General features: G+C 41.2%; 1 protein-coding gene across 1 annotated transcript in view; it reads right to left on the bottom strand.

Moving 5' to 3' along the window:
• Positions 1 to 7,661: 7,661 nt before the first annotated feature.
• The window catches only part of col27a1b (collagen, type XXVII, alpha 1b), a 134,388-nt gene continuing 119,847 nt past the window's right edge, over positions 7,662 to 22,202 (bottom strand). The window contains exons 42-61 of the mRNA XM_036528872.1: positions 18,402 to 18,458; positions 18,247 to 18,300; positions 17,959 to 18,012; positions 16,911 to 16,964; positions 16,558 to 16,611; positions 16,235 to 16,342; positions 15,994 to 16,101; positions 15,245 to 15,352; positions 14,631 to 14,684; positions 13,059 to 13,121; positions 12,761 to 12,814; positions 12,631 to 12,666; positions 12,270 to 12,287; positions 11,643 to 11,678; positions 11,317 to 11,343; positions 10,773 to 10,838; positions 10,394 to 10,565; positions 10,092 to 10,201; positions 9,704 to 9,922; positions 7,662 to 8,110 (exon numbers count right to left, since the gene is read on the bottom strand). Of these exons, the coding sequence (XP_036384765.1) occupies positions 7,964 to 8,110; positions 9,704 to 9,922; positions 10,092 to 10,201; positions 10,394 to 10,565; positions 10,773 to 10,838; positions 11,317 to 11,343; positions 11,643 to 11,678; positions 12,270 to 12,287; positions 12,631 to 12,666; positions 12,761 to 12,814; positions 13,059 to 13,121; positions 14,631 to 14,684; positions 15,245 to 15,352; positions 15,994 to 16,101; positions 16,235 to 16,342; positions 16,558 to 16,611; positions 16,911 to 16,964; positions 17,959 to 18,012; positions 18,247 to 18,300; positions 18,402 to 18,458 (1,599 nt within the window). The 3' untranslated portion in view covers positions 7,662 to 7,963. The remainder of the gene's footprint in view (positions 8,111 to 9,703; positions 9,923 to 10,091; positions 10,202 to 10,393; positions 10,566 to 10,772; positions 10,839 to 11,316; positions 11,344 to 11,642; positions 11,679 to 12,269; positions 12,288 to 12,630; positions 12,667 to 12,760; positions 12,815 to 13,058; positions 13,122 to 14,630; positions 14,685 to 15,244; positions 15,353 to 15,993; positions 16,102 to 16,234; positions 16,343 to 16,557; positions 16,612 to 16,910; positions 16,965 to 17,958; positions 18,013 to 18,246; positions 18,301 to 18,401; positions 18,459 to 22,202) is intronic.

Below are 22,202 nucleotides of genomic sequence, written 5' to 3'. Positions count from 1 at the left end.
AGACGTGTTAATGCCACAATCTCCACATCTCTATGAATGCTAATGGGTACACCAGAATCCATCTTTCTCAACTCAGGTCCATTAATTAGCTATTCTGTAGAGGATTCATTATATACAGGCCTAGGCCCTGGATATTGGGCTATAGCCCCCGGTCTCTTTTTAGTACCAAATTATTATTGTGCGATAAAGTATTTGCAAGTCGAATGCAAAACATGCAAGACTGCTCACAAATACGAGTCTGTAAATATAGTGAGAACATAACTGCCCCACCTTGCCCTGTCCTCCCCTGTCCCCCTTCTCACTTTCAGTATAAAAGCATCAAATTTGGGCCTGCTCCCAAGGGGATGCTTTGTACAATGCGGTGATGTAACAAAAATGAGAAAGGTAATGTTAAAATTACAGGATATAATATTATAGCTACACAGCAAAACTACTGTGTGTTGATATTTGTGTTCTAACTTTGAACTGATGAAACTTTGTCCTGTGGCCAGCGGAGCCATAGCTAGCTAGCTAAAATAGGCCATCGCACCACAGTCAGGCAAGACTTGGAGCTTTTAAGCCCTTTGCTTGCGTAATTACCTGTTGAATCATCACTGTTCAATAACACCAAACCTGCAGTACAAAGACCAAAAACTTTCTGTCTCAGGAGTGCCCTGATGACATGTTTAAAACTTAGCAGTCCTCTCAATTAAAAAGTGTGCTCGAAAACATTGATCAAGGAGTCATCAACCACTTTACAAATCTGCATTAAAGATGCTACCCCTTGTCCCAGGCCTGTCCTGGACCTAGAAAATAAGGCAGAATAGCATCTTGTCATATTATATTGTCTAGGAACATGGTGGAAATGCAAATGGATTTTTTAAATGCTACAATATAAAATGTTTGTTTTTGTTTATGTGTGACAAGGAAGCAGGGGGCAGAGAACACAGTTAAGCTTAGCAACATTGAAGACACTGTCACCTCCAGAACAATGATGTAAGTGAATTCCTTTGGTTCAGTAACAACAAGGAGAAAACTCAAATAAATGTTCTTTAGTACTTTTTACATTCCTTTAATGCTGTAACAAATGCTTTATAATGAAATTGTTACAATAAATAAGCTATTATAACTAGAGTATAATGCAATGGTATTTGCTTTATTTACATTTAGCATAGTAATGTGAATTTGTCCATTTTTAAAACAGAGATTATATCTTGGGCTGACCCTGGGTGTTTGCAATGTTTAAACTTGTTGTGGGTTACATATCTTCTGTAGGTGACAGGACTCCTTATGAATACCTTATGAAGTGTACAAGTTCAAGAGAAAGGGAGGACCCATTGATGTCATTGATTTGAATCCAGTTTGACCAGCATGGGCCAGCATATTAGGTTAAAATGAGACAGTACAGTTAATAAAAAATAAACCACATATACATACAGGCATGGGAATGTGTGGTATCGTAAAGCAGGAATGATATATATTTTAAAATTAAAATATTTCTTATGACCTTTCATCAAAGTATTTCCCCATTTCATTTATTATAGACTTTTATAATCTATTTCTAGACTTATAGATCCTTTTTTGTGAATTCATATTTTCATAAAAACATTGCTATGATGAATGTATAATTAAATGCCTGCGTTCTGCAGGTCATCCATGTATGTCATTAAATAAGGATGGTAGAAAGGTTTAAAAAAACGTTTGTGATATGATTTTGTTATGTAATTCATCAGCTGGGTCATGCAATTGTTTTAAATTTTGATGACAGCAAACATGATCTGTACGATCAATCCTGCAACTAAAACTGCATTCATATGACATACCATTCAGTGCTGTCTTCCTTTCAGATATTTATTGTGTCTTTGAGCTCTTTCTTTTTTCCTTATATCAGAGAACCAACTATTGCATTCACACCATTCTTAAAACATTATTTTTGATATGGTCCTTAGCAAAGAGGAATCCTACCGACTTCAGATTAAATTTTTCATTTGCATCCACTGTGATCTAACTATCTTTGGCTTTAAGATCTTTCCACCATTGTACACTGAAAAGAAAGTCAGCCACACCTGCCTGAGTCAGAAAACGTACCAGTAATCAGGAAGTATATACCAAAGAATATATCGGGAAAGTATATACCTTTCATCTTTGTTTGTACTCCTAGCAATAGTGTCAGCATGCATGTGTTTATGGAAGCCTGCACATGTTCCATAGTTGGTCAATTTTAATGTGTTAACCAGTTTTTGATTTAGGAGTCTGCTGTATTACCTTGACTTGATGGCCACTCTTACATAAAAATTATTTGATGAAAAAAAAAGAAAAATAAAATGGGAAGAAAGGTACAATGAAGTCATCTAATTAAATGGATCATGATTTAGAAAAAAAAAAACATGCAGGAGAAGAGCCTTAGTGTCAGTACTCCCGCCTCCTAGCCCTGCGCTTTTGGTTTTTTTTTTTTCCTTTTTCCCTTGTGTTTCTGCCCGGCCCTTCTCTCCGCCCTGTCTCCGCCTGATTACCTGCGCACCTGCATCTCATCCCCTCGTCGGTCTGTCCCTTTATATGCCCTGCTCGCTGTTCAGTCATTGCTAGTTCGTCTCAGTGTTTTTTGCCTGTTTCGTCCCCGCGTTTTCTTTGCTCGCTGATTTTGTGATTTTCGACCTGCCTGTTTCTGACTCCGTTTTTTGCCTGCCGCTTTGCTTTGTTTGCCTGATCGTGCCCTCCCGTTTTCCGACCCTGCCTGTTCTGACTTTCCCGTTTTGGAATTGCCCTCGGACTGCCTCTCTGGTTTTGACCCTGCGTTTTTTGGGTCTGCGACTGTGTCCTCGCCTGTGCTGCCTGACACTTAGGCCCACCATCTAAATATAATGTTCATAGACATGTAAAACAGAATCTGAGGGCCACTGTAGATCACAAGCAGTTCTAATGTGATCTTAAGCACATAGACCAACAGGCTGGAGGAGGGACAAAGTGCATCAGCCTGAACCTACTGTTATATCTTCAGTAGTCCATCCCACCTGCTCTGACAATGTGACACACGTCACACAATGTCTATTCTAACAGTACAGCTGACTGGACCTTGCCTCTACGATGGTGTCACTGGTTAACCAGTTTTTATGCCTCATGGACTCTTTTAATCTCATTCAATCAGTGTCAGGTCCAACACATCACAGGGGTCACACACTAGTACTGTATTATCTTGTATTATCATCTGGTTTCTCTGTCTCTAACCTTGAAATTGTTCATACTGGTGTCTCTGACCATCTTATGGTTGTGTTTGAATCCACATTGTCTTGTCCCCTTCCCACCTCCTCCCAGCCCCACTCCCTTGTCTGATCTATAAACTCAGCCACAGCCATACATTTCCCCAACACATTCATGCTCACTCACTTACCTCGTATCTCAGATGCCCTTCCCTTCTGCACCGACACTGAGGAGCTAGTAACTCTCTTCAACACATCCTGACACTGTTCAACACAATTAACTCAACCTTAAATCCAGTTGCTGCTGCTGTTGCTACCTCTGTTTCCACTACTGAAACCTGTGAGAAGTTTCTGAATTTCTTCATCGATAAAATTGACAACATAAGATCTCTCATCTCACCCCCAGACTCTGATCCCTCAGAGACACATCATCCAGTCAGCCGTCTCCAGCAGTTTCAACCTGTGTCGTCCTCCCAGCTGTCTGAGGTGGTCTCCCACATGAATCACACCTATTGTCCCTTAGACATCATACCATCACGCCTCTTCAAGGAAGTCTTTGCATCAATCTGCCCCCTTATTTTGGCTATAATTAATAGCTGTTTAACCAATGGAGTCGTCCCTTCCAGTTTTAAACATGCAATCGTGCAACCCCTTCTAAAGAAACCTAGCCTAGACCCCAATGACCAAAAAAACTACAGGCCCATTTCCAAGTTACCATTTATTTCTAAGATTTTGGAGAAAGTTGTCTTCTCCCAGGTCTCCTCCTACTTGAACACATTCAACATCTTTGACAAATTCCAGTCTGGTTTTAGAGGTCTGCATAATACAGAGTCCACTCTGTTGAAGGTACATAACAACATCCTTCTCTCTGTCGATTCTGGTTCATGTGCCTTTTTAGTCCTTATAGTCCTTTTAGTCCAGCATTTGATACAATCGACCATGACATTCGTTTAAAACACCTGGAGGGTGAAGTTGGTCTGCAGGGCCCAGTGTTAAAATGGTTTACCTCCTACTTGAGAGAAAGACCCATTTCAGTCAGAATAGGAAACTGTTCTTCATCTCCTGCTCCCATTAAATGTGGTATCCTCCAAGGTTCAACTTTTATTCTCACTTCACATGCTTCCCCTTGGCTCTATCTTTGAGAAATACAATACTCTGTATCACTGCTATGCAGATGATACACAGTTTTACCTACCAGTTACACCTGACAGCGCTTGCTCTCTGAACCTCTTTAACTGTCTTGAAGACATCAAATGCTGGATGGCGAGGAACTTCCTTCAACTAAATGAAAACAAAACTGAAGTAATTATATTTGGCCCTCCTAGCTCTGTCACTATCCTAAGCAATGTGCTTAGTCCCCTGTCTGCAAATTTGCACAAAGTAGTTAAAAATCTTGGTGTCTTCTTGGACACTAATTTGAACTTTAACAAACAAGTCAATAGTGTTGTGAATGGCAGCTTTTACTATCTTAGAACCATAGCCAAATTAAAGCCGTTTTTATCTCATAAGGACCTGGAACCAGTTACCCATGCTTTTATCACCTCTCGGCTGGATTACTGTAATTCCCTGTATATGGGGTTTACCCATTCCACCTCTTCCCTACTACAATTAGTTCAAAATGGAGCTGCTAGACTTTTAACTAGAAGTAAGAAAAGACAACACATTACTCCTGTACTGGTTCACTTGCATTGGTTACCAGTGAAATACAGAATTGATTTTAAAATTTTACTATTTGTTTTTAAAGTCCTCAATGGATTAGCTCCACAATACATTACTGATCTGCTGATTCCATATTCTGCCCCCAGGTAACTTAGGCCATCCTCACAACAACTCCTCTCAGTCCCCCACTCACACCTCAAAACCAAAGGTGACCGAGCTTTTTCTGTTGGTGCCCCCAGTCTTTGGAACAGTCTCCCGTCCCATATTAAGTTCTGTCCCACCAATGACAATTTTAAATCGAATCTACAGATCCACCTTTTTTCTCTTACTTTTAGTTTAGTCTGAGGTTGCCCTATGGTTTTTGTCATGTCCACTCTTAATTTATTTTTATCAAGTTTTTGTTTTTTTATGTGGTATTATTTTTGTTATTATTATTTTTATTTTTTCTTCTGTTCTTGTGTTTTAATTAATTAATTTATTTTTTCTTATGTGTTTTCTCTTAATCCTGCTTTTACTGGTACTCCTTATTCCTTTCATTCATGTATACTTGTACTGGTTATCCATTTGCCTTGACTGAAAAGCACTTTGGGTCAACTCCTGTTGTTTTTAAATGTGCTATATAAATAAGAGTGATTTGACTTGTTTCTTATGGAAGAGAGACTACCTTTTCAGAGATGTTTTTGGTCAAAATGTCAGGAGATGTATATAATGTCACCAGATTTGGCACCAAAGTAATTTAAGTATCTGTGCTGAGATTGATGTTTATACATTTAAATCTTTGTTAAGACAGTACGTTTGATATGAACATTGGCACAATTCTGTTTTCAGACTTTTGTTCAATCAGTTTTGCTGTGTCTTCTCAGAGGTTAAATAAGGTTACATTAAAACAGGTTAAATTAGGTGAAATAATGTTCCTGAGTACAGCCAAATTCTGCCTCAAAGAGCCAGTCCCGAAGACTGCGTTCTCACCTGAAAGCAAAACTGGATGAAAGGCATAACAGAGACCCCTAGTGGAGAGTAGGGAACATAGACACATTTTTACAGTTCACAATCATTACAGCCCAAGTCAGTTACGTAGGGTTTCAAATATTTATTGAACATCTGAACATCGTTAATGCAAGACAATGAAAAGTATTTGAAATGGTGTATACGAGAAGATGCAAGAGATACAGAAACGAACACGGGCAAGCACCGACACCGCCGCACTTCCTCCTAAGAAATGTAATATCTGCTGATGAATTTTAGGCTGGTACTTCACATAGACACAGAATTCATATTTTACAAAGAAGGAAAACAAAGAACAGCAATGATTGCTCTAGGTGTGTTGAAGTGTGAGGTATTCTGAGCTCATTTTAACTACTGAGATGGACAAAAAAACAACAAAAAACAGAACTTTCACATATTGTCGATAACGTCCTTTAAAATTTTTTGATGAGAAATAGCATAGAACACAGTCCCAGTACAGTACAGTTTTGATTATTATATAGAAAAAATAAAATTAAAACAAAAAATAAAAAACAAAAACATTGCAATAAATTTGTTCTCTGGAGTCCCAAATTTACACATAAAATAAAAATCTATAAACTCCAAGACCAGTTGGGAAACTGATACATAAAGTTATTAGGAAAAAAAGGACCTGTTGCCTAGACAAAGCGAACCTTGCTTGGTTGACAACCATGTTTTCAACACTTAAATAACATTAAATTAGCAAGAAGGGATCCACTGTATACAACAAAGCTTGCATAATTATACACACTTGTTTTTAACAAAAGAAAGCTTTCTAATAAAACTAAATCTTTACTAATGGTTTCTAATATCAGTTACAGCTACTGGGGGATTTGTACAAAAGAGCAGAAAGTACTTCCTTTAAAAATGCCTCGAAACCCTAAGATGTTTGGCTGCATGAAAAAATATGTAGACTCAAATCTTTTTTCTATTTTTTATGTTTATATAAAAATATTCCCTTACAAGTATAGTAGGCACTTAAATGAATGCCATTTTTGCTGCATAGTGAAAAAAAGGCAAAACTGGCTTCAAAATTCAAACCTACCACAGAAGTGTGAAACTTTGTTGGCAGCGTAGCAGGAGCGCCAGCTTCTCCATGAAGACGAGGGTTCATCCCCCCAGCACCATGCATGAGAGACGGGAGGTAGACCAATGATCAGACACACCCTTCTGGGTCCACGCGCATCCTCCTTTGGGTCGGCAGGGGCAAGCCGGTGCAGAGAAACCTGGCAATGCGGCCGAGGCGCGCGAACGGGACTCTCCGAGAACCGTCTCCATCAGCTTCTCATCCGCAGGTAGGTCCACGCCGCAGCTGTCTGTCCACATTAACCCCTTGCGTGCGGGCGTCTGCGGATACGTGCCTCGCGGGCAGGGAAATGTACACCTGTTGATAGGTACTTGCTTCCTGTGAAAATATACAGGCAGGTACACACTTCACCTGAATTTGAGCAACTAAGCACGTACTCCACCTTGACCCATACTATTATACCTCCAGGTCAGGATAAGACAAGGTCAACAACACTTGGAGGAAACCATATATGTAGATAAAATAGCACCCCTGAATTGCCTAAAAAATAATTGCAAACATAAAAATGAATATAAAAATTCTTTTCTCATTTTCTATTGCACTTGAAGATTATTTTTTTCATGAGATATAAATGTATAAAAGTAATAAGGAATAAGTATATATGTCCACACATCTATAATTGTTCCCAATTACTTTAATTCTTCTTTCTTAATAGGATGTAGAACCTTGGTATTGAAAAATATATGAAACAAATAAGTTATTATATTGTCCCAGAACGATTATTTGGCAGTAATTCCTCCAGCTGAATATCCAAGACTTGTCATAACTAAAAATAAGTTCCTGAAAAGCACAACGAGCTTATCTTCCGAAGTGTCATTAGTGCGAGAAAGCCCGGGTTCCTCCTTAGTCCTCCTCATGTCCCCTCCCATTTCCTGGCCCCTTCGTCTTATTTCTGCAGTCCAAGCTAATGCCGAAAAACGCAGGGACAGGAGTCTCCATCTGGACAGCATGTGGTGGAGAGAGGAGGAGGTTTCCTCCGCTCGCTCTGCTGCAAGGGCGCAATTTTGGTGTGCGTGTGGTGGGGGAGGACACGCCCCTACAGGAAGCACACAGGTCCAACCTCCAGGTGGTAGTGCGATCCAGGTTTGGTGACTGGCAAGTTATATATATTTACAATGGGGAGCAGGTTCGGGTCCTGGGTGCGGAACACAAAATGCGTCTGATGCCAGCGTCCGTCCTTAATCTGAAAAGCAAGGGAGCACTGTGACTGCACGGCTCTGCTGAGTAGGGGTGTGCAAAAATATCGTTTTTTCGATTAATCATTTTTTAAAATTCGTCCGATTCGATATCGATCTGTAAAATTTATGGATCGATCTTTTAGGCTAATATGCATTTTTTCCGGTTTTCTAGGTTCATTTCCTAAATGGTTAAACATAGCCGGAGAATTAAATAGTTGGGCTTTGACACAGAGTAACTGTTGTATTAAAGACAATTACAGTGCACAACCACTACCTAGCTACCTAACTAACTAGCTGCCTAAACTGAACAGCAACACTTGCTCACAGATGCAATGTAATTTAGCACAACTCAAGAGAAATGTAGTTATTCATGTTCGTTTGCTAGGTAGCTAGCTAGCTAGTTGTTCATATTGGGCTAGCAAGAAATGTTGTTCACAATAGCAGAGTTGCTACTGGCAGTCAGCTACGTTCTGTCAATCATTGTAGCTACCTTACAAACCAGATTTCCCTGAGCTAACTGACGCAAACACATTGTTGCTTCGTGTCATTAATAAGTAGGCAATGATACAGGTTGGTTTTGTTTTTAAGGACCTATACCCATGTGTTCCTCAAATAAAAAGATTTTGGTATACAGCCATGCGTCGCTTAACGTCCATGATACGTTCTGTGAAATAGGACGTTATGTGATTTGGACGTTGTGCGAACACCATACTATATACTTAGCAAAACTATATGGAACAGGTGCGAGATTGGATGCTGCTGCTTATGAGTCGAAGCATACACTGTTATACGGTAAACTTTTTAATTTTAAGTATGCAAAGTTCAAACACCGACAGTACAGTACATACATAAGACATTAGCATAGGCGTTTATTATGACTATCAAGACGTATTATATGGTATGGTACTACGTACTGTACCATTATACGCCTGGCAGCGCAATCGCTTTATTTCCAAGAGACATGAGATACACATGTTGCTTGCGGTAAGCGTTGCCTTCACTACGTCCGGTTACGTCCGCTATGTCCCGTTTTGCGATCGGGATTTTAAAACTTTATTATAACTTTATGGGACTACGGACGTATATATCCGAACGGACGTTGTCCGAATGGATGTTAAGCGGCAGATGACTGTACAAGCCTTTGGCCTTTTCTTTAGTGATTTTCACAATTTGTTTCCAGTGACTCTGCATTTGTAAATGTGTGTTCCCTTTAGAGCTTTTTAAACATCTCTCCAAAAATGGAAAGTTGCTATAGTATTTCATATCTCATTCCTATTGAATCGACATTGAATCTGAATCAAATCGAATTGGATTGAATTGAATCGTTAGCTTGTGAATCAGAATAGAATCGGATCGGGGCATCTCTGCCAATCCCCAGCCCTACTACTGAGCCAGGAGCAGAACTGAAATTCTATGTTACTGTGCATGCACTCGCTGGTCTGGGAGTGTCACTGTTGTTCAGTCAACCAGATGTAGTCTGTGTTCAGCATGACAACCACTGATTTTAGCTGACATCACTGAGGCTGTGCCCAGCAGTGCAAAAGCAATGTTAGACCAGCGTTGGTATTCACAGGGTGAGGAGAGAGAGGCGGCCATACCCAGCAGTTGTCCTGTAGCACATGGGGTTCTGTGGCTCCTCCCACCTCTATGATCTGACCGTTCCAGGCCTTGAAGCTCACGGCTTTCTGGGAGGGTAGCTCCGAGGCACCCTCTCGCCACACTGGTACATTCAAGCAATGGATGGTGATGTGCTGGACAGCCTCTGAGCTCAGGAGGTGCAGGAAGTTCATCTGGACACGGCCAACACCTATCTCCAGCTACACGACCAATCAATTTCATAACAGTATGTGTCATTTCACAATGATGTAACAACAGTAAAATTTGGTAAATTGTAAGTATTTGTTCCTCTGGAACATTGGGTCCTGTAATGATTTTTCCAGAGCTAGCAAAAAGACATGTGTGAAGCATATGTCACTAAGCACTTACCTTGGACACTGAGATTGGTCGCAGACAGGTCTGGCCTCCGCTGGTGAAGTTGCAGGTCACCTCTATGGTGTCGGAGGCACAACCCAAATTTGGATCGATCCAGTAAGTGCCTGAGTTACAGACATAGAAAGACAGGTGAGATGGGGTTCTGACATACAGAGTTTGTGAACTCAACAGCCTGTTGAAGACAAATTTGGCACTACGACTTTGCCTTTGCAAAATACATTTGATGGGTCATGTCTGTTTTGTTGGGCAATACCGGGCAGCCTCAGATTAAAACCTAAAACAGAGCAGCTCCCCACCATCGTTCATCCTCTGCTCACAGTCCTTGAGATCCCGGCAGATGCGGGCGGGGTTGTCGTGGGTGCCCAGTGGGTTTTTGAGGCTCTGGATCAGGTTACTGAGGTAGTGAAGGGTCTTAAAGATCTCTGTTCCCTGGTCCAGCATGGGGAGGTCCATGCCCTGGTAATTCTGCTGGAAAGAGAGAGAGACAAAGGGAAGTTACACTCAGCCAATCGGAGATGATCAAACCCCAGAACTAGGGGTTTGATCATTATACAAATGTAAGCTCTGCACTGCAGCTTTAAGACATCTTAGCAAGAAATCTGTGTTGCAGCCATCTGACCCACAAAAAAGAACTGTGTAACAAGCTGGAAATATGAGAGAGATCACCATACTAACCTCTGCCCTGAGTGCAGCGTTCGAGTCAATGAACACTTGTAGAGCAGCACCAAGAGTGTCATGCTTCTGAGTAAACAACAATAACAAGTGAAATCACGTGTACTACTCATATACACTGGATACAATGACACATGCTGTAGTTAACAATACCATGGCTACAGACACATGTTATTGATATTAAAGAACTATACAGTTAAGAAGCCATTTACAATGCAGGAATGCACACTACACATGCTGAAAAACCATAATACATCATACACTGTAGACACTGACAATTACAGGACCTACAGCAATACGGAACACAACTAGTGCATGTGCATCAAATTTGACTGAAGATAGCTGCAACGGACATTGCAAGTGGACACTGACTGCAATCAGGAAAAAATTGCAGTGTGAAGACACTGGATAGCAGCAGCTGGTAATGTGGTTCTACCAATTCATTCTGGAAGGCCTTGACTCATGACGGTGTCTCATGCATTTACATACAAAGACATTTCGGATGATGAGGACAAGACAAGGTGCTAATGTGTTAAAACCAACTTACAAATGACAGAGGAACACCAGGAGGACCCTTGAAGTCAAAGAGAAGAGAGGAAATGCGGTTGTCAATCACAAGCTGCAATGGCATGCTTTTCAATTCCCTGCAACTAAAAAAACATCTGACACTCTGGATAAGTCACCTTCCTTGAAGGTGAGACAACAATATGGAATACACATCCATCTACATTTAACTTCACATCCCCTAAGACCACTGACTGTCCAATGAGAACAGTCCATGGAAACGCATTATGTAATCCAGTGCCATGCATGTATGTGTTGCCTCATGCATGTGCTATGCATGTAAAATGGTAGATTAAAATGGACACTTACTGGTGGTCCAGGAGGCCCACGAGGTCCAGGAGGCCCCTGAAACAGAAATGAATAAAAGTTGACCACAAAAAGTATATAGACTGGACATAAATGTTTTACATTCTAATAAGTCTTCTGATTTAGTACACAACCTTATTCTTTACACAGTATAACTGTGCATGTTACCCATCACTAAAGTTTGATTTATGCTGGTGAAATTCAGGTGGTGTGCCTCAGATACATCACACCAGAGATTAAACCAATAAACTGTCTGTTCACTGGGCTGCTACCCTATCCACTATTCCACACCGCTACAAGGGCTGCTCTGTGGGTTGCTATCCACTGACTACTGAATACCGCAGAGATATAGTACCCTGATACATTGTTTTAGTACTCTTGGATTGCACTTATTACTGTTGTTTGTTTGGTAAAAATGCCATGCCATAATTACAGTGGACTTCAGCTGTAATCGGTCTCTATATTAAGTTCAATCATAGCAAGCAAAACAAAGATGCAATGGAGACTGTTTACCAAGTTATAGGATTTAAATGATGTTTTTACAGAATGGTGTATTCTTTATTGTATCCACAGAATAATATATAAAATGATATATTTTGAAAATGAATGCATAAAATGTGTAATACATACCCTTGGTCCTTGTACCCCCTGTTCAGAAAGGACAGAGAAAGGTTAGAATCTACCATGTGTTCAGGATCTTACTATTGCTGGGCAAAGCTGGGCAAAGCTCATAATTATTTATGAGCTGTTACTATTTATCCTATATTATCAGCATGGACATACTTAAAGACATATTACAGAAGAATGACAATCTCAGAGGCTGAGACTAAAAAAACTCAGAAGTAATAGGATCTGATATGATTATTGAGGTGTAATGAAGGTAACAGTACCAATGAATTCAAATGAAATAACTTTATTTTCCTGTAAGGGAAGTACATATCAACAGTAATTAGATCTGGCACATCTTAACAAGAGAATAAATAAAACTCACATTTTCCCCTCGGTTTCCCTTATCTCCTTTAGGTCCCTGTAAAGAAAACAGGAGGACATTCACATTAAGAAACCGATGGAAAACAAGCAATCAGCTACCTGGTTGGAAGACACCTGGGTGAGATACCTACTGGATCACCGGTGGGCCCAATTATACCAATAGAGCCTACTGCTCCTTCTTTCCCCTGGAGAGACAGAGAAACAAAATCAGTGGCTGAGGAATCTGATGATGTGTCATATGGGTAATCTCATTCAGATTCACCTTGTAAATGACGCAAACAACCAGCAAAGTGCAACAATGCCTTTCCCTCAGCACAAAATCAGCATGACACCACACAGAGATACCTAATGCAACCTGTGTCAGACTATGCAGGGTAATGTAAGTGTCATGAAATATTAGCATTCTGAAAGGTAGTTGGTTCTACTCACCATCAAACCTTGTGGTCCCTTGGGTCCCTGTATACCTACTGGACCCAAGTCACCTGGTGGCCCCTAGGAAGTTTTAAGTGTCAAAAATAGAATGTCAAAACACCCTTCCATGCAAACATAGTTATTATTCTGCAAATTCATCCTTTATCACATACCCCATGTAGAAATTTTATGGGAATAGATATTGTGTACAAATGAATGCTAGGCACGTTACTTAGGATATGTTATCTTAACACTTTGACTGTTTTTAATTGTTTGTGAGATTAGATCACTTGCTTTTCTCTGACACACCTGTGTCTACAGAGATCACATGACCATGCTGCTTTTGCTTTGCAGCATCTGGTGGGAAAATGCTTGTGACGATGTTCTTTTAGAAATGCTCTCATGAAGCCAGCCAAGGCAATGGCGTCATCGCACAGAGCAGTTGGATCAGCAGCTACTGTACCACACACTTTGGGAAAGTCATGGACAAGCCTCTGACACAGCAATTTCTTGGCTTGCTGAAATATTAAATTGACTGACCACATATTCAGCGTCTCCTCTACTTAAGCCATAGCCACAGCTTTGGCTCATTATCCCCCACTGAATTAGATTTGCAGTGGAAAAGCTCCTTTGCTGGGAGAATAATGCACATTGCCCCTGCAATTGTCAGTATTCTAGTCATTGAGGCATTATGGGATTCACTTCTGTTTACACTGCAGGAAGTACATGACACTGGCTCAATGTAACACTAGAGCATGGGAGACATGAGCAGTACACAAGCAGTCACTGTTTATCTGTGGGCTCTGCAGAGACTGATAAATGTACATTGTGCGGAGAAACAGAAGCTGCTGGTTTCAGGGATATGTTATCAGCTGCTTAACATATGCAATGCAATATTCACCAGTGATACGTCACGGAGGACATATTATATCTGACCTACCTGAATCTCATCTGAAAATCATCAGCGCCAGTGGTCTCTTTTTGTTTATTCAAGCTGTCAAAAGGGTGTATTCTTTGTATTTATTAAACCTGTTCTGATATGATAATGATCAAAACAACGGCACCAATGTATCCTTTCTCCATTAGGGTGATCCTCCATGGACAATCAGGATAATGCAAGGATGAGAAGCAACCACAAAATTCTCCTTAGCTCATGGCACCAGTAATAAACTACTTCTGATTACAGATATCTGAGACCCAGTTTTCTAGTCCTGGCTACCGACTGTATATCGCACCAATGACTATTTTTTTAAACCTGGAGCATCTCCGTTCTAAAGGTATGGTGACCATCCTCTACACTACACAAGTCAAACTGATAAATGAACCAGGTAATCCCGCCTTGCTCTATTATGCATGCTCATTCTGCTTCCTGTGCGCAAAGCAGTAATAGACTCTGGTTTACTGGCTTGGGAGGGTAAAACCAAGCTGTATTTCAACAGCTACACTTCACCTAAGGAAGAATCTCGCTGTCAGGTGACCAGAATTATGACTTGTTAAGTGACAGATACAGAAGCCGCCTCATTCACCTCAGACACTACACATCTTTTTCAAATAACTCAAATAAATGTGGATGAGGGGCAGGTTAGGTACCTTTGGTCCAAACACTCCCAGGATCCCCGGGAAGCCAGGTTCTCCAACATCTCCCTGGAATTTAAGAAACAAACCCTCCTTAGAGATGCCCAATCCAACTGTGGTCGCACAGTAATAAAAAAAACTAGTTGATCATACTAAAGTTGATCATACTAAAGTTTGTGAAGGGAAATAATAAACTGTGTGTTGGTGCACAATTGGTTTGATTGGCACAATTGGTTTAAAATTCTGTGTGAAAATTTCTAGGGCTGGGTCAGGATTAATATTAGGAAAAAAATGGTCATTGACTCAGAATATCTTAATTAAAAAATATTAAAACATGGATGCTGGAAATCACAATAAATCATGACAAATAAGGCCAGTAGTGTAGCATAGTGGTAAGGAGCAGGGCTCAATTGTCTAAGTAAATATCCAGCATATATAAATGGACAACATAAAACCTGTAACCAATGTAAGTCACTCTAGATAATAGTGTCTTTTAAATGACAGTAATGTAATGAGTACATCAAATTTTCCTTTATCAATAATTTTGTGGTAACTACGGTATATGAAATGAAATATAGTGATGGAGGTGACAGAAACACACGGTCATGTTTGTCACTGCTCACACTTACAGGCTGGCCTTTGGGTCCCGGGTCTCCCTGCTTTCCTGGCAGTCCCATCCCTCCTTTGAACCCTCGCTTCCCCGGGGGTCCTGTTTGGCCAGGGAGACCCCTCTCGCCCTTTGGGGAGGACATAGAGACAATCTAGTGACTATAATGTATGGTAGCGTGTGTACTTGGCTTCCCTCATTTTCTAGGCTGTCTAGTCAGGTTGGTCAAGTTAACTTATGGTAGGGCATGAATATTATGCTCACACTCATTGGTCTGGGAGTGTTGTTAGCCTGTTTTGACACTGTTACTGATCCCACTCGAATGGATACACTTCTGTTATTTTGTGCTGGAAGTCACTCTGGATAAGAGTGTCTGCTAAATGAGTGTCATGTAATGTAATGTAATGCAAGGGATGAGACTGTAACTGCAGCTAGAGACACATTGTAACGCAGGGAGTCCCGGTAAAGTGTAACATAATGTAAAAACTACACAGTCAGGCACAGAGGGAGTGAACTGACAGAGAGTGAGGAGTAATTGGTGAAGGTCGATCTGTGTATTCACTGCGAGCAGAGCCACTGGGCCATGACTTCCTCTTGCTACTGAGGGAGGCCCCTGACAGACTGATCTGAGGTACAGACACAGTTTTCTGTATAGACACAGTTTTTCCTAAACTGCCTTCAAAGGTTCCCAACAATTCAGGGCTAAGTATGGCAATTGATAGGGCTGCTCTGTGATTACTGCTGGTGGTATGTGTTCTGTCACCCTGTTACCTTTGGCCCAAAGGAGCCCTGAGGACCTGGCAACCCAGGCGTGCCCACTTTGCCACGTGGTCCTGCATTGCCAGGGACACCGAAGTCCCCGTCATCCCCATGCTCTCCCTGTAACACAGATAGCAGGAAAGGTGTGGGGACCAGTGGCGCTGAAAGAAGCTGGGAAAAGTGAAGCAGGTGTGCCACCAGCTCGCCCCTCAGGGCTGCGTGGGATGTCCTCATGTGGGACACGCCTGCTTACTGGCATTCCTTTGCTCCCGTCTTTGCCTGGAACTCCGTCCACCCCAGGGTTTCCCTCCAGCCCCTCTCGGCCCACCACCCCCCTTGGACCAGGGAGACCGACAGGACCCTGCGCAGAACACCACAAACAACAGTGTCACCACCTTGCAGCTTAAACAAACAATCTACATATGCATGTGAATGTTGTTATTATTTACATTGTAATGTATTAACTTTTAACACATGCTCCTGACATCTCTATTAATAAATTCAGGCATGGGTTCATCTTCTGGTTCTGTTTTGCTTCACTCTTAGACTGGGACTCTTCAGAACACAGTCACTCACCGGCGGTCCTCTGCTGCCTGACTCCCCGCGTTTGCCTTGCTTTCCTTTCGGACCCTTCATCAGAGAGAGGGAGTATCAACAGAGATTCACACAAATAAAACATCTATGCCATCCATGCCACACCTCATAAATATTCATCCTTGCAATTCGTGAAACATGTGTGGTCCAAAAACATGCTGACAGAATACATTCCAAAGCCAATTCTATGTTGCATATGTTGCAAGTGGCTCTCTTTATGATGGAGATAATGAACTCAAATAAACTCCAGATCCACCATTACCATCTGAACACTGAACATCACATTCGATGAAATGGAGTAGATGGTGTCAGCCTTTTGAATTTCATGTTCTTACCTCTTCCCCTTTGGATCCTTTTGGTCCTTGCTGCCCAGGTGGTCCAGGATGTCCCTAATACAGCAGATTAAGAAATATGGCTGTACATAATGAAAAGACTATGCAATCTCTAAAAACACCTATTAATAATAGTAATACAAGACTCTAATGGGAATGTAATAAGGACTTTGGAATAAAAGTGCATCTATACATTAAGAAAAAAAATCTTCCAGTTTCATTGCATCTGTGGGCCATTCTTAATGTGCAAATCCGAACACAGTGTACACAGATGGAAAAATGATTATCTACAGTAAACAACACCCTCTAGCAGAATCATAGCAGTAAGCAAGGATTTGAAAAATCCTCCTTCACTTCAACACAAATTGGAACCACACATCATACATGTACATGTCAGTAAAATGACACCTACTGTTGTCCAAGCAATTGCTTATAACTCAGCAAGAATATGTGTTTTGTTGAAACACTGTCAGCAGCTGCCAACCTGTGTGAAGCTTTGGTGGCATTCATATCTGAAGGAACCTCTGACCTAAAATGACATCTTGATTATGGAGTTAGAGCACGGCAGAGCTGAGTCTGGGTTTCAGAAAGCTGTGTACCTCCTTTTTTATTTTACATTAATTTGATAATTTGTGGATTTGATTAAAAACCACAATGAACATATTATTGTGATTTATTGTAATATTATATGTATATTAATATAATATGCAATGGTTTAATGTGTTTTAAAGATGAAGCTCCTGTTTCAGTCTGTGCTCCATATATGGCAAGATACTGGCTGTTCTGTGGAGAAGCCTTAGATGGGACTTCTGAAGGCAACATCTGCAGGTGTGAAGCAGTGTAAACTGCCCTGTTCCAATGTAAATACCACAGGGGCCACTCCTGATGCAAATGAACAGGTTTAAGCTTCATTATTCTCAGTGGCCCATTCTTAGGAGTCAGGAATCACCAACGGCCACTTTGGCAATGGGACGTATGGGGACATGTGTAGATACAGCGGAGTGTGTGCGTGTGTGTGCATATGCATGTGCGTGCATGTGTGTGTACTCACAGGTGGTCCAGAGGCCCCGGCCTTGCCTCTCTCTCCATCCACACCTGATTGCCCCTAAACAACAGTGACTGCTCACAATCAACGCACCAACATAGGGTGACAGTATCAAGACAGAGGGGCACAAAAGTCAGACCTATTTGTTCAGTACTGCTGCCCCATTTTCACAACACCGAGCCACTCAACACTTCTGCTTGTGTGGATACTGGCTTGCACACGGACATCACTCATGCTGTTCTATTTTCTACTCATGCAAGGCACATTAACACATTACTCAATAGCTGCACTCACCTCGTATCCTGGGTCCCCTGGTTCCCCTCTCTCTCCTCTGTCTCCAACAGGACCCTGGCCATCACATCAAACAAAGAAATGAGTGTGAAAATGTAGGACTCTACACATGTATACATACTGCAACACAAGAATGTGAGAAAGATTTAGTTACTCACTCTGTCACCTGAAGGGCCAGGAGGACCTTCAACCTTCCCATCATCCCCCTGTTCCCCCTAGTAAAAACAAGGAGAGCATGTTGAGTTTCTTTGAGATACAGGTTGATAGTGATAATATGTCATGGACAAGTTTGCTTAAGTCACTTTCTGCAGCTGATCCAGAAACAGCTCAAACAGCCTAAATCCTAACCCCAAATATTTTATAGAACAGAAGGGTGCTGATCTAAGGCACATGGCAGTGGGCAGAAACTATTTGTATCCTATAATTCTGGTCGCACAGTGGAGCCTTCTCATAAACCAGGAGAAGTCTTTGTTAGAAAGATCATCTCGGGGTGGTCTGTAGTAATGGGGGCAGTGACAGTGACAGCTGAGGAGCTACCCCATCTCATAGGAGGAGGGGGTGAGAATAGTTTAATGTATCGCTGTTCAACATAAACTGCCAATGGTTTTGTTGGTCTACTGACTAAGGCAGTGACTTCTAATTTTTCACCACAAATGTGTGTGCTGCCCATGTGCACAGCAGAGCAGAGGGAACATAAGAGTTGGAATCTGCCAATGCAAAATTTATGGCAGCAAAACTGATACTGGAAAGACACTGCTCTCATTAAAGAGTATGCAACCTCACCATAAAAGGGAATTAGTAAACAACACTCGAATGTGGTGACTCCAATTCAAGCTGTTCTCATTAAATGTTATAAATCATCTTTTATGAGAAATGGATGTGGGGGATGAAATTCTTTGTTAAAAAGCTGAAGCCATCAAGTTCTTATTCCTTGGTCATATGATCTGTCCTTAAGTTAATTCAGGGATCAAGCATGCAGATTTAAATCAGTTAAAAAATACTAGTCTGTGGGGAGAGAAGAAGCCATCAGTGCGTTGACAAACTCATTAAATGGTAGTGCAGTGTGCACTCTGTCAGGGACCCCTTGCTGCGTTGCTGCAGTCCACCATTTGTCAAAATGACTACTAATTATGGTTGCTAAGACACGAGTTTAGATGTTAACTGAGTGCCTCAGTCCTATGTGTTTAATTGCTTTGCTTTTCCCTCTCCCTGGCCTCCATAAGCTTGCTGGCCACTAATGGGGCTTTGGCACTGGCTGTCCCCACATATGCGGCACATGCATGAGGCTGCCAACAAGGACCTCCACAAAGGCTGTGGCCAATGCCACACAGCTGTGTGTGAACAGCAGGCCACAAAGCAATAAAGTCTTTTCATTTTATAAGAATTTCCTGATTGAAATTGTATTTTCAGATTAATTGGGCCTAACGTCAGTGCCAGTACACCCTCAGGAACTGTTTTGGTGGAACCAATCAAAGGTCCTTTAAGCATCCTATCACAGTGAGCAACCTGTTGCTGCCAACAGCTGGACAAGTTAGAGACAAGTATGTGTTGTATGGAGGATTATGCTAAAATAATGCTTATTTAGCACAGGTATGCACATCTGTGTGAAAGGGCAACACAGACATCACACTGGTGTAAAGTATAGAAGAGCTGTACGATCTCCAAGAGGAAGTTTGATGTATTGCACTGGTATTGCTCCATGTGCACAGATGTGCTGATACATTATTGTTACAAAGGCCCCATGTTCAATACCGCAAAGAATTTTTAATAACCTAAAAAATGCTGGCATGAGACTGATATTTCATCAACATAGTCTGCTCAGATGAACATCAGTAAATTACTGCACGTTATTGGCAAGGTAGCTTTCGCTTGGCTTTTGTCTGAATTTTACCTCCTGCTTTCCCTCAAGCAGTAGCGCATTCTGTCTTTTTGTTTACATGCACCCCTTATTTAATAACTGTATATTTCCTCAGATACTCTTGGGTCACTGTTATAGAACATTATTTTCATGTACACGACCTGCAAGGTCAATCGTAACTGTGGCACTAAACCTGTAGCCTATGTCACTTATGTATCTGCTGCCAGCAGGTTAACTAAAATGGTGTTAATATCAAGCACTCCATTCCTACACCATGACACATTAGTGTGAATGACTTTTTAGAATATTAACGCAGATGTCAGCACAGTATGATACTGGCATAGTGCTGGTATTGGTTAGTATGAGGCCAGGGCCACACCAGTTGCGTTGTGTGCGCGACGGCTACGTCACTGAACTTATGCAGCTCGCGTCCGTTTGTCCACACCGCCAGCGTTGCTGTTGCAGCACTTCAACTGCCAGCCCTATCTTTCATCAATAACAGAATGTTTGATTTAATTTCATTATAAATTTAATTTATATTTAGTTTAGACAGAAAAGCTTAAGAAGCATGTGCTCAATTGTAAAAAATAATAAAAATAAAAATAAATAAAAAATATACAGCAATCCCTCTTCACTTGGCCTGGCTCAATTTAAAAGCCATTTCTATGGGGGTTTTCAGGGTTCTGTTCTACAGGTTTCCAGAGGTGGGTTTATCGAGAAGTATTGCGGGACCTTAATTTACGTTATAGCCGCCTAACCAAATCTAAAACTGTATAAGCACATGTTCTGGGTTCAGTCTCTGTTGAATCAGAAGTGCTGTGCGTTTGTCTTGCCACTATATCTTGCTTCAAGTTTGATATTTTTTCCCCTTACAAATGGGAAAGTAGGCACCTCTGTTATTTATTTAATTGAAAAATATTTTGTAATTGCATGTTGATCATGAAGAAAATAGATTGCCTAGGTTATTATCTTGTTATTTATTTACTTGTTATTATCTGTTTTCTTCTTTTTTATATCTAATGTTACTTAGTTTTTTTCTTAGGCTACCTGTCTATTTGCATTTCCTAAATAATATTAACATGGTTAATTCATTTTTTCGTTGGTTTTTAGTGCGAGTTATAGACAGAAGGAAAGCCATCACGCTTTATCTTTTGCTCTGAATGCTCCGGAGGAGAAATCAGTGAAGAATGCGGGTTCACCCAATAAACCAGAGAAGGAGGCAACTTGGAGCTTTTCACCATCTTGCTGCTGAACTGCATGTTGATAAGGACAAACACCTGAAGTATTTCAGAATGAGCGCTGAGCAAATGGATCATCTTCTTTCCTTGACTATATAGTACACATGTAGCCTGCACTTTCCCCTTTAATAACATGCAGTGGCCGATTTGAGGGGGGATGCTATCCCCCTTGTTAGCAAAATGACCAAAATGCATCCCCCTTGTTAACCTGCCATTCCCCCTCTCCATCCCCTAGTTAGTAGCAGAGACAGTGATGAGTGTGCATCTGCCATCCCCCCTGTTAAAAATTTACAAATCACCTACTGATAACATGTGATCGCTAAAATGGTTAAAATTTTTTTTTCATGTCTGTGACATATAGCCTAGACATTGCAACTACAGTGAAAGTTGACAGTTATGTAATGTTGCTGGTAAGATGTCAATGTGACTATCAACAGATCGTTTTCACTGTCTATTTTTGCAGAGAACCACACGCGTCACGCAGAAAAAATAGGCTCCATGCTGAAAGTCTACATGACTTGCAACTGCAGTGAGGCTCGAGCCGCGCCTGAGCGTCTCACGCAGGTTGTGTGGCTGCTCTAAGCCGTTAACATGGGTGCCAAAATGAAAATCAAGACGTTCCGTGACCATCACGCACACGCAATGCAACTGGTGTGGCCCTAGCCTGAGAGTTTTACATTGCTTGTTCAAACCTTTTATCCATGACTTGATTACCTTCATCAATATGTCAATCAACTGTTAGATTAATTCTGAACACAAATTTTGACCTTAAATGCTTGCTGTCCTCATTTAAGTTCTCTTTTCAGTGCAAGTACTAAGACCAACTCACCAAACACATTTTAAATGGTGATGGAACACTGCTT

The sequence above is a fragment of the Megalops cyprinoides genome, chromosome 5 (assembly GCF_013368585.1).
Source record: "Megalops cyprinoides isolate fMegCyp1 chromosome 5, fMegCyp1.pri, whole genome shotgun sequence".
Taxonomy (NCBI): Eukaryota; Metazoa; Chordata; class Actinopteri; order Elopiformes; family Megalopidae; genus Megalops; species Megalops cyprinoides.
The sequence above is the reverse complement of the archived record's forward strand: the minus strand, read 5'-3'. Positions and strand labels throughout refer to the sequence as shown.